Below are 14,963 nucleotides of genomic sequence, written 5' to 3' on the forward strand. Positions count from 1 at the left end.
ACCCACAGATGTCATTTTCCTGGACTTAGAATTGCAATGGAAATATTTACCACCTTCAGGTAGTAGACCAAGACAACTAGCTGGCTGAATGGTGCCATCAATTACATGACAGCAGTAACACCTCCCAAAGGTGAATCTCTTTTGTCCAGCAAAGCACCAAGCTCAAAAGCTTCCTAGCACCCAGTGACTTGCAGTCACAGAGATTCCCACAGCATTCCTCCTGTGCACTTACCTGCAGGACTGAAACAGCACAGTGACTCTCTAGTCCTGCGAAGAAACACATCTTATGTGGAAATAAATGCCAGCCCTCCTGTTTTATCAGAGGACAGGATCCCACTGAAGCCATTAAAGAGCAGGATTCTTCCTCAAGCAGCCTTACAGATAATGACTGTTGGCAGGTTTCTGGTATATATTATGTTAGAGGAAATTAACAGTATTGCAACACTGTAATTAAAGGAAAATAAACAAACAGCAATCCCTAACAGGGCAGCTAAACATACAAATCCAGAAAATCCATTTTATATTAATAAAGGATAATGCATTAGATTTCAAATGAAACCTGAAAATGACACTTGTCCTTCATAAGAAACTAATCACACCACTAAGCCAACAGCTGAGGTTAACTGGTTAACTAGCCTAGTCACTCACTCAGGCACAAAAATTGTAACAGCAGAGAATTGGATATTAGTTTAATATTAAGGTATTAAGATAATATTAGATTAGGATTAATATTAGCTAATGTTGAGACATAAAGTGCGATCACAGATTCACATTTCTAGAATGCACTTCTCTGCATGTGTAATCCAGCAAAAGTTGCAACTGATTTCTGAGGAGCTTTTTTTCTTCTGGAAAGATTAAAAGTGATTTTTATATGTATTTTACTAAGATCTGGTTTATTTAAACCAAAAGTCTGGATCCTAAAATTAAGTGGCCTCAGTGTTACTATGATGACCCTCTAAAATATCTAGTATAACACCATCATCCCACAGTGAATAACTCATAATTGTCCTTCTGAATGAACACCTACCTGCTATGAGGATAAGGAATGTGGCAGCAAGTTCTGAGTCAAACTGTGTTATCTCAGGGAAGTGTACAAATATATGCTCCATAAAGAGAAAGGTGTTATATTAACTGCTTGAATACCTTTCTGTAGCATGGTTTGTATTTAACCAGCATTGTTTGTGTTTCACTAATACAGAAAAGACAGTCATTTTATAGAGTCCAGCAAAGATATACTAGGTTTTATGTTTGGAGCACAGTTGCATTTTCCTTCTAATTGAAATTCTGTGACTGAATCACAGTGATGCTTCCACCCTGGAAGTCCTAGCAACTAGTATTCACTAACTTTAGCCACATTATTTACTAAGCAAAATCCAAATAAAATCTCAGGACCAAATCCTGCTGGCATAAAACAGACTTAGGAAATGTAATCAATTTAACAGATTGATTTACACAAGCTAAAATTCTTCCCTGAATCGTCGCTATGCATGTCTGCTTCCTGTGAATTTTAAGAATTCTTGAAGAAACTACAAAAAGTTTCTTCAAGAAGCTCATTATGATTCACCAATACTCTCTCATCTGCTCTTTGTCTTTGAAGTTTGCTGCCTGAATGGTGAAGCTGAACTTTCTCTCCTCCAGTCAGCATATGCATATCACATTTATTGGGAATCCTCTTGTAAGGAGCACAACACAGATTTGTAAGGGGATTTGTGAGGAAATCCACCCGCTTCATCTGATCCAACCACCAGACTGCTGTCAGGAGATCCAGCCACTACCCTTCAATCTTCAGAAGTCCCAACACCCCAAGACGCAGAGCTTGATGGAGCTGGGGCCCAGGCTGCACTTATTCTGGTAACTGAACAGGGCAAAGACATAGGCTCAAGCACTAGTGGTGCCACCAATTCTGATTTTTTTGTTGTGCTTCCCAACACAATTTTGACTTATGACCCCCACCATTCTCTCAATGCACAGTTAGAGTTTTGGGAACAACAGTGCCTGAGAGGTTTGCCCTGCAGGTAGTTAGCAGTTCCATACATGGGTAGGATTTCAAAGCCCGTTAAAAAAAGGAGGCTTTTTCCTGTCACTGAGCAGCTCATCAGTGCTGTTATACTCTCTCGGAATAGAAACTGCAGCAATGTTAATGTTTCTGCCCTACCCTAGCTCCCAAACTCTCTCTAAGAAATGTTTGGGGCAGTGCTACTTGTTGAACAGCACAAACATACTGGAAACAACACTGACAATTTCACTGTTTAGCTGATTGAGCCCCAGTGCCTGGCACAGTCCCTGGTGCTGTTTACTAATGCACACACACTGCCTTTGAGGATCTGTGCCTCAGTGCTTTCTGTAGGAAACTCATTTACTTTGCAATTAACCTCCCTGTTCACATTTACTATCCCTCTTCCGTTCCTCTCGCCAGTCACTTCAGAGAACAGTCCTCTCCACGCCTGCCAGCTGCGATGCCCACAAGTCTTTGTTCACTGTCCTTCGGAGCAGAGGCAAGGATTCACATTTTTATTGTTTGTTCTCCTCACTGTGAAGTAGTGTGCAGTTGCAGTACTAAATCACTGTACTTGAGGGCTTGTTCTTAATATGCAGATCTTATCAAAATATATTAGTACCATCAAGTAGAAAATTGACACCTTTATGTTTCTTCAGATACCACATATCTTGTTTAACTCTGTGAGAGACTTGAACCCTACAATTTATCCTATAGTATGCTGTAATCAGAAGCATCAATCTTTTTAAGGCTGTCTAATGCCTAATGCCTGCAGTCACCATCCCTATTAGCCAGAGGTTAGAAGAATAAACACAGAGAAGTACTCTTATAATGATAAAAAGGAAAATTTTCTTTCAAATCATATAACTTGAGCAGACATGCCTTTTTCTCTATGAAGAGGCTCAGAAGTCTTTGAGTATGTAAAACACTTCAGCATAAGGTGCTACAATTACTTAATCAGTTATTACTCTTAAAAGGCCATCAGGAAGCTCATTAGGATTTCTGTAATGGTTCCCAGGCAAGCAGAAGGTCAAGATCTGAACTTTACCTGAGCAGACATAGGAAGAAAGGCTGTCAGTGATTCATCAATTCATGCTGATTATTTTGCTATGCTTGGGGGCATGGTTTGGGGTAGCTTGGGTTTGCTGAGTTTGGGACTTTTTCTCTTTTTTTTTAATTGAAATTTATTGTACTGCCTGGTACAATAATAAATCACAGGAGTTAAAATAGTTTTTTGAAATTATATATTTCAAGCACTTTTTAAATGGCAATTTTGTTCTTCAAACAGTGCTAGTCAGAACATCAGAAAAAAATATTACTACAAGATGTGTTTTGGGAAATATTTGGGATAAGGAACTGTACTTCGGTAGAGGGAAAAGGTGTTCAATGTCCTTATTACTGAAATTTACAGATGAACTTCAGATTTAAAAAAAAAGGCCTTGAAAACTGTTTATCTACTGGAATATTTCTAAGTGTACATAATCAGTAATCCTCATTTGCTATAGCTTAAACAGCAAGTGTTCGAGAATATGCAGTGGAAACAAAACATTTTTCTTGTAGATTTTAAGTACATTTTTCTGCCTTTGGTTTTTATTGACTGTGAAGATTATGCAAGCTCTGTTAAGTCATTCTGTAAACTTGTTTAAATCTCTTTCAAAGAAAGGAATTTTCTACCTTCCTCCAATTTGCTGTTTATAATGGTCTTTACCGATGAAAGCTGTCATATATGCAAATCAACATAAATATTTAAAGGCTGATTCCACAACGCACAGAAATCAAATTCAGTCACCTGCAACCTCAGTGATTCTGTAAGGTGAAGAAATAACAATATGAACAGCAGATAGCTGTCAAAAGAAAAAAAAATAACCCAATTAATTTATTTTCTCTATTATCTTTCCCCATTAAAAGCAATAACATGGCATATGGATACAACCTTCTATTTCAAGCCATCATATCTTTTTTATATAATAAAAAGCCCAGTGCACAGATTTATTAACATAGCCAAAATGAAAGGTATACCTTTATCCACCAAGTGTTATCATTTTCAAATAAGCCATGTCCTCTAGGGAATAAATTTGAAGGACATTTTTTGTTTATTTTTTGGGAAGGGTTTACTTTTGAGATAAATAATCACAATATTGAATCTATATTTTTGAAGTTTAACTTGTAAAAGATCCTTATTATAATGCTAAGCAATAAAACATATCTATTGTGCAGTATACATACACAATAAGAATCTCCTGTTGCACATGGTATAGAATACACTGGTTATAAATAAGTCTTCGGAAGAAGATCAACGAAGTATAAAATCAGCAAGTTTACATATTCAATACTTATTTCAACGTCATTTTTGGTTTATAGGATATGAATATAGATAAATAATCACAATATTGGATCTATATTTTTGAAGTTTAACTTGTAAACGATCCTATTATAATGCTAAGCAATAAAACATATCTATTGTGCAGTATACATACACAATAAGAATCTCCTGTTGCACATGGTATAGAATACACTGGTTATAAATAAGTCTTCGGAAGAAGATCAACGAAGTATAAAATCAGCAAGTTTACATATTCAATACTTATTTCAACGTCATTTTTGGTTTATAGGATATGAATACATCTGCATCAAAGAACACAAATCTGTGATTTTTCCATTATTAGTCATCACAAAAATTTATCACTCGCTCCCAGAAAAAGAACATTTTAAAAGTGATGCTTATTTGTGAATAAGCAGTGTCTCCATCATTGCTCCTTATATTGCCTCTTTTCCGTATTTAATAGCCAAGGATGCATTTATCATTCAAATGAAAATTGAAATCTTTGTATGTAGTATCAACCTTATTTTTCTTCATTTGTCTGACTAAACCATTTTTAATATAGGTTTTGCTATCTTCTCTTTAAAGTGAAATATATATTGAAACATTACAAAAGGAAAAAAAAATGCCAGTGTCCATCCTGTAGATGCATACAACAAAGCAGCCTTGGACTTCTATACAGGAAGAGCAGTAGTACAGTTTTGTAAGGACAGCAGTTAAGCATTCAGACAGCTTGGAGGAGCTGCATATGTACTCAGTGACATTTATGGGATGTTTATTTATTACTTGGTACACACAAACTACTTGCATGCACATCACCTTGTGAGTTTGTTCCCTCTGGGGACCTACACAATGATGTTTTTTAGTTTCTTTTCCTGAACCAGTCCTCAATAGCTTTGTGACAGATTCTGATCTGTGTCCATCAGACCAGGCAGCCACTCCCCGTGTTGAGACACCTCTATGCCTCAGCTGCTGTTTGGCACAGACCTGCAGCCACGTGGGTTGTGGGAATCCTGGATATTGTGTTCCTACACCGTAATTCCTCCCGGCACAGAGGAGCCATCAGTGCAGCATCTGGAAGTAAGCAGAGCCTTTCCCAGGCTGAGGAATCCTTGTTATCATCCAGTCCACCAACCACTCACCTTAGCCAGCATTTGGACCACAACATTCACCAAGCAACAATGCAAGGATCCTGCAGAGTCATTCTCTGTCAACCTGCAATGCATCACCAGAAGCTTCTTGCAATCAAAGACAAGGGCTCAAGGGCAAGCTCAATGCATCAAGATCATAACTGGGTTTTTCAGTGTCTAACAAAGGGTGGCATAAATATACACATTCTGCTTCTTCTTAGACCTCCCTATAAAATCCATTATTAGAGTTTACACACCTCACAGAAGTCACACTTAAACTGAAAATGTAATTATTAGCACATAAAAATGAAGACTGGTTTAGATGAACATTTGGTATTGGTTACTTCTGGAACCCACAAAAGCTAATAAAATTAGAGCTATAAATATCTGAATATGAAAACCTTGCTTTGAAAAAAATACTCAGAACATCTCAATAAGTATAAGAATTTGCATTTCTAGCAGACCCTCTGATCATAGTATTCATAGAGATTTAATTTATAATTTTAACTCCAAATTATAATCTAGCAAATATTTGGCTATCAAAGGGTGTTATTTTAGGGAACTCTCTTCTTACACTTTCTAATCTAGTGTCCCAAGCCTTCCTCATGTTGCAGTCTAAGTTGGAAATAAGGGCTGCAGATTTACAGCTGATTACAGCTGAGAATGTTCTCAAAGACACCAAATACAGCTCTTCAGTTTAGTCTGAGCAGAATATTGATAGAATATTTCTGTTGACACAACAGCACTAAATCTGTTTTAAAATGTGTTCCAGGGAAAACATCAATTGAAAAATTGATATTAACTAGAGTTGATTAATGTATGAATTGTTTCAGAGCTGCATGCAATCCCCCAGCAATACTTCTATTTCTTTACTTGAACCAGCTTGCCAATTATCATTGTGCATAACTATGAAACTGGGACAAAATTTTGATGATGTTTACATCTTATCTAGTATGCACATAAATTTAGTCTAGTATTAAAAAAAAAAAAAGAAAAAAGAAAAGCCTGTCATTAAAGTGTCTTATGACTGGGCACAGAACAATACAGTGTTCTGCACAGTGAAGAGCATCTTCAGGTTTGTGTACCTACTCCATGACTAATCTTGATACCTGAGCCCTGCAGTTGATTGTACAAGACAAACAGTGATGTGTGCCCACACAAAATACAGAAATCCAGGACTGAACTTCAGATATCTGGCTCTAATATTGCAGTAGCCATATCACCTCTGCAGATTATCAACACAAATCATTTTAGTACTCTTCATTCAGAGTTTGGAAGGTTCAAAGGCTAAGAGCAGAGCAGGTTGATTCTTTAAAAAACAGTGCTTACAACTGTCAGTGTGCATTGTAAAAAGTTCTTTTAAAGGGTCTTCTTATTGCTATTCAGATATGTTTATATGCATAGACTGCTGCATGCACATGTTTACAAAATTCTCCAGTGAACACTGGTTAATTTTTGGGAGGGTCAAACTGGATTTTAATGGTACTGCATATTATGTTGGAAATTCTGGTTCCTGCAAGTGCATGAATGCATGTGTTCTTCTCTTTAACATTAACTTGATGTTGTAATAAATTTAATTAGACATTTTATGTACGTTATTCCTAATCCATTCTTTTTACCATGGTAGGTGTACAAAACTTAGTGAGATCCTAACTCTTGAACTCTAATAGAGGGTCTACAGCTTCTGCTCTGTTTTGTAACAAATGTGATACACTGTTTTTCGTGGATAGATATATAAGGCAGTAAAACTAAACCTCTCACGGTGCATAGCACATTGACATTTTAAAATAAAAACACTTCAGCAGGCAGATAAAAACATTTTGAATGTCTTTTTTTCCCACAGAAAAGTCAACATATTCCCTAGGACAAGTGAGTAAAATTAAAAATTTGCAGGTAGTGATTGAGTCTTCTGAAGTGATCTGTTGTGACGTAATAAAAAGTCTTGTCAAAGGTTCTTCATGTTAAAAACAAAAGAAAAAAAAAACCCAAACAAACAACAAAAAAAAAACCCAAACAAGCAAAAGAAACCACAAAAAACCAAAAACACAAAAAAACCCAAACCAAAACAAAAAACACACACAAAAAATGCTCAAACTAAAAAGTCCCAAGCCTTGCAACCCAAGGCTATACACAACCCATCAGAAAAACTCAAGTAGAGGAAAATGCCTACACTCTGGCCACCCTTTAAAGCTTTCTTTTCCTTCTCCATTTAGGTGCTTTTTACAGAGGACTTTTGCAAAACTTTGGCAGGGAATAAGTAGATTCAGATGATGAAACTTTGTTTTTTACCACAGTTTTCTTTTCATGAAATCTAATCTCACATACAAACATTTGCATAAATGAAGTTACTCAGTTTATTTAGTTGTAAACTGGTCAAAACAAAGCATTCATTTAGACAGAGGAAGGAACTGGAGCATCCTCCCAGCAAAGCCAGGCAAGTGCACACCATGGACAGCACGCTTGGGCAAGAGTCCAGGAAACAGGGCTGAACAGGCAGAGGAACAGCCTGTAATGCTTAGAGCCTGGGTAGCTCAAACCACCATCCAAGGGAGCACCTGTTTCACAATCACTAGGTCTCTACATTCATTTTCAAATTTGTACACAGTTCAGAATTTAAAAAAGAATAAATAAAACAAGAAAACCCACTAAACTGCTCTGGATGAGTAAAATGCATATGAACTGAAAGTGAGAATGTAAATGGATGTAATGGCAATAATTCTGGAACTAATGGACAAACAAGCATTACCAAATGCAAAATAACAGAGAAATTGATCTGGGTTTACAAACTCAATTGAGGGACCAATAAAAATATTAGACTGCTGGAAAGGTGCTGTCAGACATAAAGCACCTGTTTAACATTACTGCTAATTGTGGGTGAAGGAAATGGCTCCAGCAGAAATTGGTTGAAGATGATTAAATTTAATTGCAATGCTATATACAAAGTGCTACCCACTCACTGAATTAGAATCAAAATTGCTCAAAAGTGATAGATTCCACAAAAACCAGGTTTAATACAAGGCATGACCAGCAAGGCTACCTGTGGCAAAAAGCACATTCCCATTTTCTGAAAGTTCTTTCTGCCTCTCACATGTTGCAGAATTGCACAAAAAGCACCATAATAGGAACCATGAAATCAGGAAATAAGGTCACTGTAAGGTGGAGTGTGGTCTGCAGGAATGCTCATATATTCTCCAGCACAGTGGAGGCAGGAGGATTGGTAGGAAACACACTCAGCCCACTCTGAGACACAAAGTACCAGGAATCAATGAGATCAGAAACAGTTAGCAGGAGTGCCTGCCCTTGGCTTGTGTAAGGCAGACACCTCTGTAAGCCAGCTCCAAGCCTTCAGAAGCGTGCACAGAATCCCCCCTGGCAGGCAGCCACTTTTGCTGGAGGGAGCTGCCAGAGACTTTTGGCACAGGAAAGTGAAAGCACAATTTTCCATCTTCTTTACCATTTTCCCTTTTTTCTTTCCACAAAATTTTGTTAGCACAGTTGGGGGTTTTTCCCCCTTTCCTTTTGTAGAACTATTTATTAGAGTTTCTGGTTTATTATTGGCCCCTTTAGACTCTATTTCCTAACTTAAATTTTACTTTTCATGCATTTTCCTTGTAATGCTCCAGCATACCCTTCCTCTCTGCTTTCAGTGCTGTTGAGAGTGCAGTCACAGTGCTAAAGGATGCACAAGTTATTTGGCATTCCAGTAATCACTCGGATATATGGTGGCTTCTCCTATAACCTGCTGTCACCTAAACCATATTTCACATGGTATGCATGCACCATGTCTAGCCTTTAAATTGCTTTCTGACAACTGTGCTTGGCACATGTTTGCCACTGGCTGGTGGCAAACACAATACTGTCACTCTGTGGCAGACTTGGTTATGCCCGTGTTTCTAGCATTGATCTCAGGCAGACAGAGACAGCTGCCCATGCTCTGTCCCTCCCATTCTCTATTTACAGTCATTCATCCTCAGGCTCACTTAAGTTTTCCAAGTTTTGAAGTGCCTTGTGTTGTTGTCTGCTTCAGAGAGTGCTAAGGTGCTACTAAGTCCTGGCTATATTTGCTTTAGTGCTAAAACAGCTTGCTTATGGCTCAGTATCAACTCAACTGTCATTATTTTCAAGTACCTGCAATGTACTTAATTAGACCTGCTGGAGCAGCCTCTGGACACTGGGTGGGAGCTGTGCTTTTTAAAAGGTAACTCTGTGTAACAGAAAAGCCTTTCCTGCCCCCAACAACCCAAAGAACTCAGGCAAGCACCGAGTGCAACACAGCAGCTGCTTGACAGCTTTATTTGAAAACAGCTTAGAGAAGTACATGAAAAATACTGTATTCAGCTGAAGCTGCAGGGAACAATGGAAGAAAAATAATTAGCCAAGTCAGAAATTGGCTAAGGCACTGGGTCTTCTGAGCCTTCTATTCCCTTCAAAATACAAAGGGATCTTTAAATACTGAGTAGTAAACGAGACTTTGTTTATATCTTATCTTAAAAAGCCACAGGAAGAACAGTGTACCCTAATAACATCCTTGGCTTAGAAATGATTCAGAAGCAAGGGGGCCATCTGCTGAATTCCCAGTACCATTTTCTGCTGCATCCTGGAAGTTTCTTTAAAAGTTTTGCGGGCAAGTCCTTTTCAGTGCCAGCTTTGCCACACTTGTGAAGTAAATCACAAATGGCAGTAAATCTCTGAGCAGGCTGGGCTGCAGGTGAGTATGACAGCATTGTCTATCATGACTTCAAAAAATAAAACCAGTGCACTGATCAATGTAATCTATTCAGGACTCAAAAACCTTTAGACAATATCATCACTCTGAAGTGTAAGTAATATCTCTGTATCATAATGCATTTCCTTAAACAGCAATTTTCAGAAACAGAAAATTTGCTCATAATATGCTCCTGAATATAACTTTTCACATAAAATATAAAAGCTTAAAGCACAGATTCAGCTGTGCTTTAAAATGAGCAGCTTCCTTCATTGGCTTACTGTCCATTATCCTTAGTAATGTTGGCCTCATGTTCAAACTCAGCATTTCCTTCTCCATGTAACTCCATCAGACTCCACTGATAAAGGACTCACTGGTGACTGCTCCTAATTCTGCTCTTTCTGAATTCATCACTACTAATTCCACAATATTCACAGCTAGTCCCTTCTCCAATATGTAAAAGTGAGCAAAGGCAAGGTAAAATTTTTAAAGGATTTTATGACGACAGCATGACAAAATCGTTACATACCCAAAGGGTCTTATCCTTGTAGTTCTACATATCTTGTTCTCATTGGAACTGCTACAGCTAAAGGTCTCTCTGCATACCAGGAAGAAGGACCAGAATTGTTTCTGGTAGAATAATAGCAAAGTATGCTAAATAAATACTACATAAACACCCAGACTGAAAAAATCCTTGTTCATAAAACCATGAAATTTGATAAAGGTGTTTAAAATATTCACCACTGTTCTCATTTCTTAAAGCATAGCCTTAAGTCTACTGACATTTCATGGTCTGTTAATACAGAACACTTTAAATATAGAAAGGTACATATTATCCATTAAAGGCTACGCAGACTCATGCATAAGATCACTTATAGTGTACAAACAGAAGATTGTTTAATGGTACAAATGATAAAATCAAATCTTCAAGGCTGCTTCCAATTCAACATTTTAAAAATGACTGCAAGAAATAACTTGGATCATTCAAAGTTATAATCAGGAGGGATTAAATAACAACACAGCACAGGGAATACTAATAAATGCCACTGGCCTAAGACTTCCTTAAGTATAAGGAGAGGTCCCAAGTTTAACTCAATAGTTGGACAGTTTGTTTGCATTGTGTGGGGCATTTTTTCATGTTTAAAACAATTTTACTATCTCAGTCAATACTAAATCTCAATATGCATGACTCCCACATCTATAATGCAAAATGTGTCCAGGTGGTGTTTTTTGCTGTTCACTGTTACCAACTTTATGCACACTGATAAGGAAGAAGGATATGGTCTGGAAAGTTATAAATTTGTAGGCACATGCAAATTACTCACTGCTTTCAGTATTTAATAGCAAACTATTACCCTCTGTGCCAACTGAGCATTCTTTATTTATCTCCGAAAATCTGAACTTCTGTATCAAAATATGAAAATAGCCGATATAAACCAACAGTAAATTCAAAATATCAAACACATGAAAAAGTTACAAAGCTACAATTACTCAGCATTAACAAAACTTTGTCATGCACCTTTACTCCCATGAGCTGTCCAACACTCCCTCTCCAAAGGGCTTAGCCTATGACCTCAAAAGCCTGACTAGCTTCAGAGTTGTCACTAAAAAAAAGGCAGAAGAAAACAAAGAAAATTTTTTTTAAAAAAAATATAAATATATGTAGAGAAATAATTTTTTTCCCTCAAGAATTCAGAATGAAAGCTAAAGATTGCTAAAATTCAGTCCTTTCTGTATAAATGGCCCCAAAACATATAAAGCAGCAACTCCTGGTAATACAAATTTAGGAAACAAGATGTTCTGTCTTAGTGAAAAGTAATACAAAGTGTCCTTGATACTTTTTTCAAACTCTGGAAAGCTCAGATGAAAGAGCATTTCTACACAGTGAAAGAGACTTGAGATTAATTTTCAGCTTCATAGCTTTTTCCCTTTTCCACTAAACCCTAGATGGCTGCCTTAAGACTAAGAAGGCTCAATTGAAAACAAAATCCTTTTTAAAAAATACACCTTTAAATAATAAGGAACATTAATTTTCATTGGTCTTCTCTGTTACTTACATATTAACAAAAATTGCTCCCACCCACTAGCAGGACTATGACTACTTGTTAGTGAACCTGTGTTTAAAATGATGACTTGTTAGTGGAGTCAGACAAATTTATTCCATTAAGTATTCAGATGGAGGGGAGTGGTGTGCATACTCACTAGGCAGTTAAAAAGGGAAAGAAATTGGAAAGTGAAGGATTTGGAGCACAATATTCAGAGGATAGTATCTTCCCAGGCTTCTGATACTACTCGACTTGAACATTAGTTGTTTAAGTTCTACTAAATCAGAAGTATTTACAATTAAGCTTGTTCCTATTTTAGATCTTTGAGATCTTTTTTCCTTTTGACCTAATTTCAAACAGAGACCTCAGCAAATGTTGCCTGCATTTCAGGAGTGGGAAGTGGAAAGTGGATCAGCTCCATGGGTCAAAGAAGACAAAGGCAGCTCAGCCAATGACTGATGGATGATACCTGTGGTGCAGTTGTGTTACCCTGCACACGACAGACACAGCAGTACAAGGGAAGAACTCGCAAGTGCTCTATCAGAGTGCTAGTGCACAACACAGAAGGGGTTTTGGAAGCATAGTGAGATATGTGTCATTTTTGTTCATTGGAAGTCAAGAAAGAGAAAGCAGACTTTAGCTCCCGTAAGGTATTTTAGGATGCAGGTGTGTGGCGGGGCATTGCCGAAGCTCAGGGAATCCCACCAGCGGGCTCAAGGTGTCCCTGGTACTCGTGCAAGGCAGGCTGGATGGCAGGTCCGTACCCCTCCGTACGGCACACACCGACACCCGGCACGGTGACAGGCAAAGTTCGGTGGCGACTGCGGAGTTACGATGCCACAACCAGGGCGGAGAGGCGGAGGAGAGGCAGCGGGGCATCGTCACCGCCTGGGCACCAGCGCGGTGCTCCCCGGCGCCGCTGTCCCCGGCAGCCCAGGACTGCCGCTGCCCCCACGAAACGCCTTCAGCGACTCACGGACACCGTCTAGGGCAGCTCGACGGGTCTGCAGTCCCCGCAGGACCGCCCCAAACTTCACGCGTGTTCTACCTAGACGTCGGTCTAGACAGGTAGCTCACAACGCGCCTTAGACAAACTCGCAAGTGCATTTTTTTGGCAGACGAATCCACAAGAACGATCGCTTCCCTCCTCCGCCGCGTCAAAACCTTGGACAAGGTACTAAACCGCGACACCTGGAGCCGACACGGCGCCTTCCCCTCTACCAGCCTCCAACTTCTCACCAAAGCATCACAAATTAACCTCTCCCCGGGCACGACTCCGGGACGCGGTCCACGGATGACCCCAGCTAAGCCGCAGCCCCCCCGCCCCACTGCCGAACGCCAGCACCGCCCCCAGCCCCGTCCCCGCGGCCACTCGCAGGCAGCCGCCGACGGAGAAACTTTTCCGAGCCGCCCGGCGAGGCAGCGCCCACACCGGGGCCCCGCAGAGCGGGACCGAGCAGGCGCCCACGCCCCTCGCCCCCCGCAGCCGCGCCGGCCGCCCCCAGCGTGGGCATCCGCCCGCACCGCTCCTACCGTGCGGGGGGCAAGTGAGGGAGGGGGCGAGGAGGTGGCAGTTACCGGCGAGCGAGCGCCCTTCTTGCAGAGCGGTCCCCTGAAGACGCCTTTGATGCCGCGGTAGTGCCCGTTGCTGAGGTGCCGGGAGCTGATGACCAGGTAGCACGCCATGCGGGCCCCGCGGGCCGGCGGGCGCGGGGTGGGAGCGCAGCCCGGCTCCTCCGCGGCGGCGGTGCGACCTCCGCCGGAGCAGGAGCCCGCATGAAGGAGCGGGCGGAACCGCAGCAGCGATCTCCCTGCTCCCGTCTCATCCAGCGCCCGGGTGAGCGCTGCCAGCAGCAGGATGCACTGAAGGCGGCGGCAGCCGGAGCACATCTGAGAAAGCGCGGAGGCCAGTCCGCATGCTGCTCCGCGGGTGGGAGACGGGCCGGGGAGAAGAAGGGCAGAGCGCAACTCGCACAGTCCGCCGCTGCTACGGCCCTTTCTCCTCTCCCTCCTCCCGCTCCTGCTCAGACCAGGCCACCCGCAGCCGACATCCGGAGGGGAGTTTCTCCGCGGCAGCTGGAGCGGCGGCTGCTCCCCATGGCTGTCCCCAGCGCCGGGCTGGGCGGTGGATGCAGCCGCGCACGGTGCCCGCCACCCCGCTCCTCCCGAGCGGCCGCCGCAGTCGGCGCTGCGCCTCGCCTCGCCTCACCTCGCCGGGGGGGGGAGGCGGTGCGAGGGGGGCGGAGGAGGGGTAGGGCCGGAGCGGGGGCGGCGGCGGGCGGGAGGACATTGCCCCTCGCCGCCTCGGGGAGGGGAGCGACGCCGCAGCCCCGGGCGGAGCGGCCGGCAGCATCGCGGTGCTCTGACCGCCCGCCTTCTCTTCGCCCAACTTTCCCGTCCTCGCTGTCGGCAGGTAACGTCCCTTCCCCGCCCGCCTCTGGCTGCGCTTCCACCTGTCCCTGGCATCACCTCGCCCTCCTTCCAGTCCGCTGTCCCGTGGGCTGTCCCGGGCAGGGGACGTGGACGCCGCGAACACTCGGCATCCAGGCGCGGTGCCCGGGCTGGCCCCGGACTGCGGCGGGGCTGTGTGCCGCTACCGGGCTGCCTGCACTTGTCTCCACCGTCCCCTCTGAAAGCGCGTGAGTTGAGGTGCGTGGCGTCATTTACCACCTCAACGATTTACACAGAATCGCAGGTATGAAAATCTTCCCCCAGTAAATAGCTGGAACAGGTTGTTCCTCTCCCCTTGTGCAAGACGGAGGTGCGA

General features: G+C 41.9%; 1 protein-coding gene across 1 annotated transcript in view; it reads right to left on the minus strand.

Moving 5' to 3' along the window:
* The window catches only part of ZNF804B (zinc finger protein 804B), a 223,446-nt gene extending 209,341 nt beyond the window's left edge, over window positions 1-14,105 (minus strand). The window contains exon 1 of the mRNA XM_039709796.1: window positions 13,775-14,105. Within this exon, the coding sequence (XP_039565730.1) occupies window positions 13,775-14,086 (312 nt within the window). The 5' untranslated portion in view covers window positions 14,087-14,105. The remainder of the gene's footprint in view (window positions 1-13,774) is intronic.
* Window positions 14,106-14,963: the final 858 nt, after the last annotated feature.

The sequence above is a fragment of the Passer montanus genome, unplaced genomic scaffold, assembly GCF_014805655.1.
Source record: "Passer montanus isolate IOZ18808 unplaced genomic scaffold, ASM1480565v1 scaffold10, whole genome shotgun sequence".
Classification (NCBI taxonomy): Eukaryota; Metazoa; Chordata; class Aves; order Passeriformes; family Passeridae; genus Passer; species Passer montanus.